Source organism: Sciurus vulgaris, assembly GCF_902686455.1.
Source record: "Sciurus vulgaris genome assembly, chromosome: 4".
NCBI lineage: Eukaryota > Metazoa > Chordata > Mammalia > Rodentia > Sciuridae > Sciurus > Sciurus vulgaris.
This window is the reverse complement of record NC_136464.1, coordinates 146,621,751-146,636,061: the sequence shown is the minus strand read 5'-3', so window position 1 is coordinate 146,636,061 and position 14,311 is coordinate 146,621,751. Positions and strand designations below refer to the sequence as shown.

Here is a 14,311-nt window from a genome sequence, read left to right as displayed (position 1 = left end):
ATAATTGTTTCTTTCATTTATGTAAGGTAAAATAAGTACTTACTCATTTCTGCCAGTTTCTGTTGAAATTTGGACTCCCCTGGGAGATGTTTACTGCAAATTTTGAAAAAAGCAAAATATTTCATATGCATATGTATAAATGCAAAACTCAAATTCCTAAAAACTAGTGATTTCAGTGACATTTGACACTATTATTTTAGTGAGTAGCTTTTAATTTCCAAAACTCATTAACTAACCATCTAAAATAAAAATGCCACAAATATATGATCCCATATATTTTTCAGGGGTTCCTATAAAACAGAGAAATTATTGTTTTTCAAAGTAAGTATTTTTAAATCTAATGTTGAAGTCATCAAAATTTTATTTATAAATTCGTTAAAAAGAACAAAATATCTGATATCTTTATTGAATTTCAGCAAATGGTATCTGATTTTTATGGTGCTTTTAACTTTGGGTTACATTCATACCTATTATTCTGACCCATTCTTAACAATTGCCACATAAATTTGGCATGGAAAGGTCTGGTGGGAGTGGAGGGCAGCACTGAGACTCTGGGCTCAGCTCCAGGAAACATTCCAAAACATTCCTACCTGCCATCAGTTTCATCGGATCCTTCAATGTCAAAGCGTAGTTTTTTCAGTGGTTTAGGAGGATTGCTTCCTTCAGCACTTCTTTTGAGCACACGGTCACTGTTACATACCATCTGATTTATTTTCTGGAACTTCTCGGAAGTCTACAAATCACAGAATTCTTTATTGTAAATCACTGAATGTCACCATTTTGAAGTTAGCAACTGTAAATTGTAGTTTGATGTGTGTCAAAAATTAGAAGTAATTTTTTCATTGTAATTTTCTGCCTTATTGGACCAAATAAGAGAGTTCAAAGACTCAAAATCAGAATAAGTATACCAATTCTTGTCCATTAAGTACCCACCCCTTGTAAATCCTCGTACTTTGTTCCCATGAGGTTCCTATTGGTCCTCCAACAAATCTGAATACTAGTCTAAAAGCTCTGACTCTTCATTGTGAGAACTCATCTGCACATGGAGCCAGAGCTCCTTTTCAGACACAGCAAAGTTGGGTCAGCTTTCTGAAACTCTTTTTTGACAAAAAGGTTTTCTAGGGTATTATATAACAAGAGGGAAGATCACAAGAATTTGATAAGCAGTGACATGTCCAGTAAACAATAATTTTTTATTTACTTTATGGGCATTACACTGAGAAGTCATATAGTTTATATATTTTAAGTCACCACTGATATGATGTTCGTTGAAATACTGCTAATTCACAAAGTTTTAAAAATAGTCAAATATCCAGAATACTTTAGAATTTAAGTTCCATGAATATTACTGGAGATAATTTGAGATATCTCTGGAGGGAGAATACTGTCATGGTGAAGCAAAAGCAGCTTTGATAAAAAGTACCCAACTGGGAATACCACCTTATATTATTCAAGACAAATATGTGGAAAAATATATTTCTTAGCTAGCTATTTTAGAAACAAAATGAGGTGAATGTCTCAGAGATGTGTATTAACATGTTTACTTGAACTAAAAAAAAAAAAAAAAAAAAGATAAAGCCAGATTTTCTGATAGAAATTAAGTCTGGTTTGACTAGTAGATTTGACAGTAGGATTAGCTTTGCTGTTTATTTCCAAAAAACAAGTGCAAAAATAGGTTTTGATGGAAAATATACTTAGAACACTCAAGATGATGATGTAAATCTTATACCCCTCTTAGTAAGATTTTTAGTTACCAACTTTAAACCAGGTAACATATACAACATTTTCTCAGTGATTTTAGAGGTATGGTAAGCAAAGAAGTTTGAAGACTGCAATTTTATAGTCATCTAGCCCCAGCCGTAAAGTTTCTATATCTCCCTTGTAAATTCTGTCAACTACAGCCCATCTTAAACTAAATGACATAGCATTGAATATTTGCAACATATATTTAGTACTTGGTCATTTAATATACAAGCTTCTACCTATCTCTAGTTATTTCATTTGGGGAGTATGATCAGCAGCCTCTCAAGTGACTTGTAATGATTCCTACTTCATGGTATTCACATCCTTATGTGATCCTCCTCCCCGAGAGTGTGGGTTAGGTCTAGTATTGTCTTGCTTTTAACCAAAATAATATGGCAAAAGTGATGAGATGTCATTTTCAATATTAGGTTGCAAAAAGACTTCCATCTTGCTCTTAAAGTCCTTGCTCTAGGGCTCTGGGGCATATTTACAGCTGTTATGTGATATGGAGGAGCACTGTGGAAGAACACAAGTGGCAAGGAACTGATGACTTGAGCCAAGAGCCATCAATATCAGCCTACAACTTGAATGAGTTTGCCAGCGGATGCTCCTTCAGTTGAGTCTTGAACTGACTGCATCCCCAGCTGACAGCTAGATAAAATTATTTTGACAAAGTCCCACTATGGCCAGGTGCGGTGGCACATGCCTGTAATCCCAGTGGCTCAGAAGGCTGAGACAAGATTGCGAGTTCAAAGTCAGCCTCAGCAATGGCGAGGCGCTAAGCAACTCAGTGAGACCCTGTCTCTAAATAAAATACAAAATAGGGCTGGGGATGTGGATGTGTGTGGATGTGTTGTGGTTGAGTTCAATCCCTAGTTAAAAAAAAAAAAAAAAAAAAAAAAAGTCCCACTATGTACAGCCCAGATAAATGATTTGCAGAAATGAGACAAATGCTCCTTTAAGTCACTAATCTTTGGGGGATTTGCAGCAATAAATAATATTCCTATAGAATACAAGCTCCGTAGGGGATAGGACGGTGCAACACTGATAACACACTGACTGCTGAATTAGTGTTGTTAATGGAAGCCAACTAGAGTCAAGCAGGTTCTCAGCCTAGAATAACTGTTTCAAAGCTAAACTTTCAGTAGGACCACCATATAAGCCCTGCCAATTTCACTGGGGAAGGGTCTTATATTATCAAATCCTAATGAATATACTAGAGAAAGAATATCCTAGAAGTCTGAGAGGAAGGAGAAGCAGGAGTGAGTTTATGTGTATCTACATGTATAAGGAGATCAGGATTCTGACATCTGGATATGGTGCTTCCATTCTGAAGTATCTCATTTCAAACCATATCATTAACTTCCAAAACTGTTTTGTAACCACTCCTCTGAGACTATATACATACACATGTCGAATCACAAAACAATATTTTGTCTTTATCTTGCTTAGAAGCACAGAGTTCCTTCGAATTTCCTGAGTGACAAGGGAGATAGAATCATCTTTTGTTCTAATGAGGTGATACTTATTGGGTCCTTAGGTAGCTTCAGGATTGGAGTTGGTTAACAGAAAGACCAAGCCTTGATTAGTAGCTTAGAACTTTTAGTCACACCTTTTAACTTCCAGGAGGTGGGAAAGGAGCTGAAGATCGAATTAATCAACTAAGGCTATGCAGTAACCCCTCCCCCCATTGAAATCCTTCAACAGCAGGGTTGGCAGAGCTTTGGAGCTGACAATTGCGTAAGGACAGAAGGTTCTTGTACTCAGGACACTTCTGGACCTTGCTCTACGTACCTATTCATATGGCTGCTCAGTTGTATTCTTTATAATAAACTGGTAACAGTACATAAAGTATTTTTGAGAGTTTTGTGAACAATTCTAGCAAATGATAAAACCTGAAAGTGGGAAGTATGGTAGAAAAGCCCTGGTTTTTAGCCAAGTTGGAGAGAAATATGATGTAACCTGTGGACCTGACACTTGTGACTGGCACTTGAAGTGAGGGTAGTCCTATGGAAATGGGACTGAACTTTGAACCTATGGAGTCTGATGCAAATTTTAGATAATGAGCATCAAAACTGAATTGAGGCCCGGTACAGTGTGGTGGTGCACGCCTGTAATCCCAGTGGCTCGGGAGGCTGAGCCAGGAGGATCAAGAGTTGAAAGCTAGACTCAGCAATTTAACGAGGCCCTACACAACTTTGAGAGACCCTGTTTCTAAATATAATATAAAAAAGAGCTGGGGATGTAGCTCAGTGTTAAGTGCCCCTGGGTTTAATCCCCAGTATAAAACAAAACAAAACTGAATTGAATTGTAGGATGTTCGTTATATCTAGAGAGTGGGGGAATAGGTAGGTGTGAGAAAAAAAAAACACATTTGGTGTCAGAAGTATTATGAGTTAAAATAATTCACATATATATGTACATATGAATGTATCAATATTATATAATCTCAGAGGAATGCTTATAAAACTTTTGAGCCAGGCATGAGGCACACACCTGTATTTCAGCTATTCAGGAGGCTGAGGCAGGAGGATAAACAGGCCTCAGCAACTTAGACCCTGTCTGACAATAAAAAATAAAAAGGGCTTGGGATATAGCTCAGTGGTAGAGAATCCTTGGGTCTGATTCCCAGTCCTGGAAGGAAGGAAGGAAGGAAGGAAGGAAGGAAGGAAGGAAGGAAGGAAGGAAGGAAGGAAGGAAGGAAGGAAGGAAGGAAGGAAGGGTGGGCATAGGGAGCAGGGAAGGAAGAAATACATATGAAGAGAAGGAGGGAACAATTTTGAAGTTTACTTGAAATTTTGAGTATGATTTGAAATAAAAATCTGTGACGAATATCTTATAAATTCTATTTAATATGCTTGGATGAAGTACTTAAATAATATCATTTGTAAATCCAAATTAAATAAATCTTTAATTTCTTTTATAGTTATAAGTTGTAGATAGCAGTACACAATACCCAATGACAAGAACCCAAATAAAGGATGACAGGATGATGCAAGGGTACACTAGAGTACTTGTATCATACTGCCAATTATTTTTTACTTAATATTCTGTGGCATTATATTTTATAGAAAGCAAATACTCACCCCAAATGATTCACCAATTGACACTAAGATTCTGTCAAGTTAAGATGAAATATAAATTAGTAATGAAAATCATACCTGGATTCTGTAGATATGCAGAGATGAACATACACGTATCATTCTAAACTATCAGAAACAAAGGTTTTCTCTACTCTAGAACTGCTAACAAATCATTTGCATCAGAGGCTTATTCTAACAGTGCTTGTCTGAAACTAAGTCAGTCTTTTAAGTTTTGTGTTTTTTTTTTTTTTTTTTAGTGTGGTGCTCAGGATTGAAGTCGGGCCCCACGCAGGTACTCTACTGCTGAGACACATCCCTAGCCCTCTTAGATTTTTTGAAAGTAAGAATTCTAAAACACACTGTTCCATTGCCCACATTTAAAAGGGTAAAAAAAAGTTTTAAGTTTACCCATACTTAGTTCTACATAAAGCAATGGATAAGTTATCAAACTTCTTTCACATTTTCTCATTTAAAATTCAAGTAACATGGGCTGGGTTGTGGCTCAGTGGTAGAACACTTGCCTAGCATGTGTGAGACACTGAGTTCAAGTCTCAGCCTCACATATAAATAAATGAATAAAATAAAGGTTTATCGACATCTAAAAAATAAAAAAATAAATAAAAATATTCAAGGGACATTTGGCAAAACAGCTTTGGTCTATCATAAAAGATTTTAAAATATACACATGGAACTAGTAACTATGTAGATTTTATTGTTTTCCATTTCCTTGATAAGTGGTCATCATTTTATTTGATTAGCCAGAATACCTGATCAGGCTACACAATGTTAAGACACTTTCTTAAGGCCCAATCAATGATTTATCAGTTAGGATTATTTAGAATGCAACTTTTTTGCTAAAAAAAAACAACACAAAATATCAAGGTTGAAAACTACATAAGAATATATTTTCCCGTGGCAGCACGGGACTGTGTGAATTTACCTAAGTAGACATGGTATGGCATCTTCACAGTTTATAATGTAAGCTGAAGATATCAGTACATGGATATCCAACTATCAAGTGAATAAAAGAAAGATACAGGGGCATACAGAAGCACCTGAATCCTATTTCCAATTATTTTTTATTTCATGCTTTCTTTAGAGTTTGAAACTTTTATCACAGGTGTGTATTACTCATGTAATTAAATCCATCACAGTTATTTCCTAAAAGGCCAATATAGCCCCTTCTCCTTGTTTGTTTTTCTTGTGCACTAGGTACAACCATATTGTTTGACAATTTTTGAGATAAGACTACATTAATTATACTAGCTAATCTGCCTCCACTTTATAAAGTCAGTTTCAAATAGCCCACGATAACATATAATTATTAAATTAAAGAACTTCAAAGCCAGAAAGCACTTATGGTTTGATGTGGAAGATAATATAATGATTTGTAGTTGTACAGAAGCTTTCATCTGAGAATTTAAAACAACTTCATACTCATCACTTCCCTGATCCACAGCCCCTTTCTGAAGTAGAGAGAGACCTGCCCAAGGTAATGTAAAGAGGCCACAGGCAGAGTTAGGGATGGACCTCTAAAGACTTAATTGACAGTCATCTATCTCTAATAACTCATCTCCATTTTTATAACAAAGCAAAATGAAAAAGGGCTACAGAGTTACAGGAAATCCTATAAACCATACAATAAAAATTCTTAATCTGAAGTACTCTACTTTGTTTCACAGACTGGCTACTTACTTGCAGAAATACCTAAGTGTTTTGAAATGTACAAACTGGTTATCAGACTTTCACAAAAGAAGACACTCCAGGAAAGTTGATGACAAAGTTTGCAAACCTATCCAAGTACACAGATTTTTCCCTCCAAATTCTTATCATGTCACTTGATATAAAAAAGCAAATTAGAAACTCAAGAGTCTAGCTTATTTTAAGCAAAGAAAGCTTTACATTATGCTTGGGTCAAAATTATTCCTTTATTTCTTACCACTTCCTTAAGAGAAAATACCAACCTTGATCTTGGAGTCATTTTTGTTGGTGTTGGCAGACCTTCTGAAATTTTATATGGACTCTTAAGGGGTGATATATAGATATTTCCCCCAGGAATCCGTAAGGGTGAACTAGAAAACTTGTAAGGGCTTCGAGGAATATGAGGTATTGGTGACAAGGTAGGAGGCTAGAGCAAAAACAAGAAGCAGGTTATTTATTTAATGTTGTAATAGGATCCATTACTTTATAATTAGATTTCCCCAAAGGACACTTTTAACATACCCTTGTGGAAGCATACTGCAAAATATTTGTTTTCAGTCTCTGCATGAAAACTGAGTTATAGAATACTATAATGGAATCATACTCCTCTTCTCTGATCAAAACACGTTTGAATGTCTGAGGAAGAATAATGAAAACACTTGTTAAAAATGAAGTTAAGAATTTTTCTCTTCAGATTTTCTTCCTTAATAGTTTGTAATGCTTTTTAACTAGCAAGATGTATATATTATACAGGAAAAAAAAAAATAATCTGAAAAAGCCTTCTTGGATAAGTGGAATGTCACAGAATGATCCAGAGATGCAACTTGTAGTCAGCACATGGAACAAACAGCTGGCATCCCCAAATACAGAAATGGACAGGCTGGCAGTGTGGAAAGCATTGTGGGAAACAAAGGTCAGAGGTAAGCAAAAGACAATGTTACATCCACTGATATTTAGACTACATTCTCTGGCCTGTACCTTCCTGATCCCCACAATCTAAAGGGTTCAAGAAATGTATATTTTTCCATTGCAAAAAGTAGACATTTAGTAAAAGCACTATTTCTTTTTTGACAGCTAGATTTTACTTAAAATTTAGTTAAATAAAAGCGCAGGATTTTATAGAATGCCTCTGAAATATATAATCAAAATAACTGAGTTTTAAAAATAACTTCATAAAGGAGAATAAAATTATGGCATTTGCAGGTGAATGGATGAAGCTGGAAAATATCATGCTAAGCTGAATAAGCCAATCCCTGAAAGCCAAAGGCCAAATGTTTTCTCTGATATGTGGATGCTGATCCATAATGGGCAGGGGGTGGGGATGAATGGAGAAACTCTGGATTGGGCAAAGGGGAATGAGGGAAGGGAAGCGGGTAGGGGATGGGAAAGTACTTGTATGATTGCATGAATGGCAGGGACTCTACATCAGGTACAACCAGAGAAATAAATAGTTGTGCTCCCTTCATGGACAATGAATTGAAATGCATTCTACTGTCATGTATGACTAATTAGAACAAATAAAAATTAAAATATAGATGTAAAAATAACCTGATCTGCACTACCTCTGAAAACGCCAATGTTAAACTGGAAAAATAACCCACAACTCACCTATCACGAAAGGGTATGAAATGTGTGTCACAGCAAGTATATTTTCCTACTACTACTTCCCTACAGAGGAGATAAACTGGAAACACAAAATGTGTATACATTGAAAAATTTCATTATTTCTTTATAAGACTGACTCTTCCTATAGAGTAATAAAAATAACTTAAAGAACATCTAATGTCCTATTACATCAAATTTATTACAAATATCTTGCTTATTGCACATAGTATTTTTTATTAACTTAAACGATGAATTTAGATGATTTCAAAATCTGCCTTAGCTTTCCAATTCCATTTTAGTTATGGATAATTAACCAATAATATAAAATAAAAAAATTGATTTGTGAATTTATACAATGTCAGAATATATAATCTCATTAATGACTTTAACTATCTGTATTACAGATATGGATTTTTTTAAAAAAACTTACCATGAAAGATTACCTACCTCTTGAACAGCATGAGGAAGTTCCTTGTATGCTGTTACAATGATTTTGAATTTAAGGTCTATATTCTTCACTTTGCATATGCCATACATAGAACACATCATAATCTAATAAATAAATGAAATGTAAAAGTACAATTTAATTACATGATTTTCCTTGAAAAAGCAGTCTGATATCTTCCAGTAGCTTCAAAAGAGGAAATTTAATTTCTTACAGGCTTTTTTTTTTTTTTTTTCATCCTGAGCTCCATTTGAAAATCCATGTTAAGTGTTTAGCCCAAACTGTGTTTAAATAACAAAATGTAAATAGCCAACTCTTAATTATTCAGGACTGATTATCTGGTTTATAAATTACACTAACTTTGGCTCCAGTTCTCAGAAAGAGTATTGAAACTGGAATCAGTTAATTGTATAATTACCACTTAAAAAAAATGAGGTGTGAAAGTTTCAAATCATTGGATAAAATATTTAATACTCTTGGTGTTGGTATGGAGGATATAGTGACTGGAAGGAAACAAAAGAAAGACTTTTAAATTGTTGATCATGTTCTGTTTCTTGATGTGGATGCTGCTTATGTAGATGAGTTTTCAGATGTTTAATTTTCATTATGATGCATCCTTATGAAATACGAATTTTTTTCTGCATGGTATATTACATTTCAAAAAGATATTTTAAATGCAAAAGTAAGATTAGAAAATGATTTTCTGTGACTCTAAAACATCATACTTTCTCAATTTGCATGAGCTTTCTTGTCTAAGTATGTATCACTTCTGTAACATTTTGTTCACATCCACTATTGCCACTATTCAACTATCTCTTGCTCAGCAGTCTACCAAACCTGTACTATTCCTTTCACTTACAATGCCATCAATGTATCTTCTTTGTTCATTCACATTTTTCTTTTCCTTTTTTGATACTTAGCCTCAGCAACTTAGTGAGACCCTGTCTCAAAATAAATAATAAAAAGGGCTAGGGACATGGCTCAGTGGTAGATCACCTTGGATTCAATCCCCAGTACCACGAAAAAACAAAACAAAAAAGCAAAACAAAACCATAACAAAACTGTTCACAAACAAAAAGCCCAAGCCAAAATGGCTTTGCTAGTGAATTCTATCAATATTTAAAGAAAACTGAGATAGCTCAGTTGGTATAGTACTTGCCTCCCAAGCACAAGGCCCTGGGTTCAATCCCCAGCACCACAACAAACAAACAAACAAACAAACAAACAATAACAACTTAATAACAATTCCTCACAAACTTTTCTCTTAAATTAGAAGTGTTCGAAGTGTTCCCAAGTAATTCTATGAGGCTAGTATTTCTCTGATACAAAAACTAGATAATGGCATCATGTGAGCATCATGTGAAAACTATAACTGCATCTTCTGATTATACATGCAAAAGTCCTTAACAAAATAATTGCCCAGACAAACAGAATCCAGGAATATATAAAAAGGATTATATACTGTGACCAAGTGGGATTTATTCCAGAAATGTGAGGTGGGTCTAATATCTGATAACCAATTAATGTAATATACCATGTCAGTATAATAAAGAGAAAAAATACCACATGGTCATTCAATAGATATAGAGAAAGCACTTGACAAAATTCTATACCTTTTCAGGATAAGAGCATTCAAAAAATAGGAAGAGAAGGAAACTTCCTCAACCCATTGAAGGGCATATTAAAAAACACAGAGACACATACCCTTCCAGGGCACACCCCCAGTGACCTTTTCTCTAACCATGACCCACTGCCTACAGTTTCCAATACATCCCAGTAGTTTATTCAACTATCGATGGATTAATCTACTTGTGAGGTCAGAGCACTCATGAGTCAATCACTTTACCAAAGCACTAGAGATTGAACCCAGGGTTGCTGTACATTAGCTATATTCCCACCCCATCTCCCTATTTTTAATTTTGAGACAGGGATTGCTAAATTGCTGAAGCTGGCCAGGAACTTGTGATCCTCTTGTCTCAGCCTCCCAAGTAACTGGGATTACAGGTACGTGCCACCACATCTAGCAACAACATATTTAATGCTTCCTCTAATATCCCCTCTTAAGCCATTTCCTTCAACATTATCCTTTAGGTTCTAGACAGGGAAATTCAATAAGAAAATGAAAGGCATTCAGATTGAAAAGATGTAAAACTATCTCTAAGCACAGATCACATGATCTTATATGCAGAAAATGTTAAGGAATGTACCAGAAAATTATTAAAACAAATAAAGAAGTTTAGCAAGAATACAAAAATCAATGTACAAAAAAATCAATTATATTTCTATATACTTGCAAAGAATGACCCAAGAATGAAATTAAGAAAATAATTTCATTTGTAATATTATCACAAAATAATAGCTGGGTGTGGTAGCGCATGCCTGTAATCCCAGTGACTTGGAAGGCTGAGACAAGGAGGATCACGAGTTCAAAGCAAGTCTCAGAAAAGTGAATTGCTAAGCAACTCAGTGAGACCCTGTCTCTAAATAAAATACAAAATAGGCCTGTGGATGTGGCTCAGTGGTCAAGCGCCTCTGAGTTCAATCCCCAGTACCCAAAATAAATAAATAAATAAAATACTTAGGAATAAATTTAACAAGTACTCTAAAAATTACAAAACACGTTAAAAGAAATATAAAAACGTGCAAATGAATGGAAACATGTACATGGATTAGAAAACATGTCGTTCAAATGATAATGCTTGCCGGGTAAGGTGGTGCACACCTGTAAACCCAGCAGCTTGGGAGGATGAAGAAGGAGGATCATGAGTTCAAGGCAGCCTCAGCAACGCACTAAGCAACTCAGTGAGACCCTGTCTTTAAATAAAATACAAAAAAATAGGACTGGGAATGTGAATCAGTGGCTGAGTACCACTAAGTTCAATCCCCAGTACCTAAAAAGCAAAACAAAACAAAAACAACAATGCTCCCCAAATTGACTTAAATTCAATGCAAACTTCTTTTAAAACCTTTACAGAAACTAACAAGCCAATCCTAAAATTCATATGCAAATACAAGTTTTAGGAGAGCCCAGTCAATTTTGAAAAAGAACAAAGTATACTCATACTTCTTCGTTTCAAAATATTACTACAAAGCTACATTTGGTCAAGGCAGCATAAGCCAGGCATTGTGGCGCAGGCCTGAAATTCCAGAGACTTTGGGAGGCTGAGGCAGGAGGACTGCAGATTCAAAGCCAGCCTTAGCAACTTAGTGAGACCCTGTCTCAAAAACCAAACAAACAAAAAACCTAACTGATGGGGTGTAGTTCAGACATAGAATGCCCCGGGTTCAATCCCTAGTTCCAAAAAAAAAAAAAAAAAAAAAAAAAAAAGTGGAGTCCTGGCTCAAGAATAGCTACACAAATCAACAGAAAGAATACAAAGTCCAGACACAAACACTTGAACAGTTATAACCCATTGATTTTTGGAAGCTGTCAGTGGGGAAAGAACTTTTCAAGAAATGGTGTTGCTTGAGGACAGGGCTGGGGGTATATAGCTCATTAGAGCCCTTGTCTAACATACATGAGGTCCTTCGTTCAATTTCTAGACGGAAGGAAGGGGAAAAGGAAAGGAAAAGAAAGACGAAAGGATGCTGGAATAACTAGTGTTCTATAACAAAAAAATTAAATCGGGGGGCTGGGGTTGTGGTTCAGTGGTAGAGTGCTTGCCTAGCACGTGTGAGGCAATGGGTTCAAGCCTCAGCACCACATAAAAATAAATAAATAAAATGAAGTACTAAAAACGATTCAGTTGGACTTCATACTACCTGTTATCGTTTGGCTCTGGAATGTCCCCCAAAGCTCATATATCAAAGGCTTGGCTACCAATGCTGCAATGTTCAGAGGTGCGGCTTTTGGAAAGTGACTGGATTATGAGAGCTCTGACCTCACCAATGCATGAATCCATCGATTAATGGGGGTGTTGAAACTGTAGGCAATGGGGCATGGCTAGAGGGAGAAAGTCACTGGGGACATGCCCTGAACAGTTACTTCTTGTTCCCAGCCCCCTCCTACTCCTCTCCTCTCCCTCTCCTCCTTCTTTCTTTTTCCTCTTTCCTTCCTAGCTAACATGAGCTAAGAAGCTTTCCTTTTCTGTGCCCTTCTGCCATAATGTTCTGCCTCATTAAGGCCTTTCAAAGCAAGAGCTGGCCCACAATGAATTGAAACCTCTGCAACCATGAGCCAAATAAATCTTTCCTCCTTAAAGTTGTTTTTTGCAGGTACTTTTTACACAGGGACAAAAAGGTAACTAATATACCAACTACAAAAATTGGTTCAAAATAGATTAAGTGTAGGAGCTAAAAGTTTTTAAATTCTTAGAGGAAAATAGGGATAAGTGTTAATTACTTCAGATTTGGCAATAGTTTCTTAGATATAATACCAAAGACCCAGTAATGAAAGAGAAAAATAGAAAATCAGTTCAACTTCATCAAAATGAAAACTTCTGTGCTTCAAAGGACACCAACTCACAGAAAGAGAAAGTAAAATAACAACTCAGAGTGTGAGGAAAATATTTGCAAATCATACATCTCATTAGGGACATGTGTGTAGAAAATATAAAGAATTCTTGCAAGTCACTAAGAATAAGACAAATAATCTAATTTTAAAATGGACAAAGGCTCCCCTAAAAAAGATATACAAATGGCCAATGAAGACATGAAAAAATGCTCAACCACATCAAACCCACTGGGATGGTTATAATAAAAAAGTAAGTTGGTAAAGATGTAGAGAAACTGGAATCTCATACTTGATTGGTAGAATGTAAAATGGCACAGGCACTTGGGAAAACAATTAGCCATTCCTCAAAAGTTATATGTTATGATATGATTTAGCAATTTCACTTTTAGATACATACACAAGAGAAACTAAAGTATATGTCTACATAAAAATTTGTACATGAATATTCAAAGAAACATTAGTTATTACAGTCAAAAGTCATGTCCATCAATTAATGAATGATAAAACATGGTTCAGATTCATATACTAGAACATTATTTGGCAATAAAAAGGAATGAAGACTGATACAAATTATAACACATAAACCTTAAAAGCATGCTAGTAAAAGAAGTCAAACACAAAAGATCACATATTATTATATTATATTATATTATATTATTTCATTTATATGAAATATCCAGAATAGGCAAATCTAGAGGCAGAAAACTAGGTTAGTGTTGTTTAGGACTGAGGAGGTGGGGGTTTGGGACTGGCTTATTCCTGAAAGTTACAGGGTTCCTTTTTGGTGTGATAACAATGCTCTAAAAGCTCTTCTTCCTGGTTGTCATATCCTGAACTGCTTTGTTCAACCACACCCTTCTTCTGTGAGGTTCTGTTTCACCTCAGGCCCAGAGCTATGGAGTCAGCCAACCATAGGCTGAGAACCTCTGAAACTGTAAGCCAAAATACACTTTTCTTCCTCTACATTGTTCTTATTGGGTCTTTTGGTCATAGCAATGAAAAAAATAACTAAAACAGAAACTGGTAGAGAGAAGTGGAGTTAGTGCTGTGACTAATCTGACCATATGAATTAGAAGGATTCTGATTTACAGGGTCTGGTTTACAGGAATTTTGGAAAGTTTAGAGATGCAAGTTGGGAAAGCTTTAGAATGTTGTAAGTGGAGCTTAATGGGTGATTCTGGTGGAATCTCAGAAGACAGAATGCTGATATGACTGTGGACAATAAAGTCTAGGCTCATTAAGTTTAAAAGAAGGAGGAGTCTATTGGAAACTGGACTAGAG

At 35.6% G+C, this 14,311-nt stretch overlaps 1 protein-coding gene across 3 annotated transcripts in view; it reads right to left on the bottom strand.

Moving 5' to 3' along the window:
- The window catches only part of RB1 (RB transcriptional corepressor 1), a 153,093-nt gene that overhangs the window by 3,740 nt on the left and 135,042 nt on the right, over positions 1–14,311 (bottom strand). For all 3 annotated transcript variants that reach the window (XM_079137639.1, XM_079137637.1, XM_079137638.1), the window contains 6 exons: positions 8,580–8,684; positions 7,050–7,163; positions 6,791–6,954; positions 4,830–4,860; positions 591–733; positions 44–93 (listed from right to left, as the gene is read on the bottom strand). In XM_079137639.1, the coding sequence (XP_078993765.1) occupies positions 44–93; positions 591–733; positions 4,830–4,860; positions 6,791–6,954; positions 7,050–7,163; positions 8,580–8,684 (607 nt within the window). The remainder of the gene's footprint in view (positions 1–43; positions 94–590; positions 734–4,829; positions 4,861–6,790; positions 6,955–7,049; positions 7,164–8,579; positions 8,685–14,311) is intronic.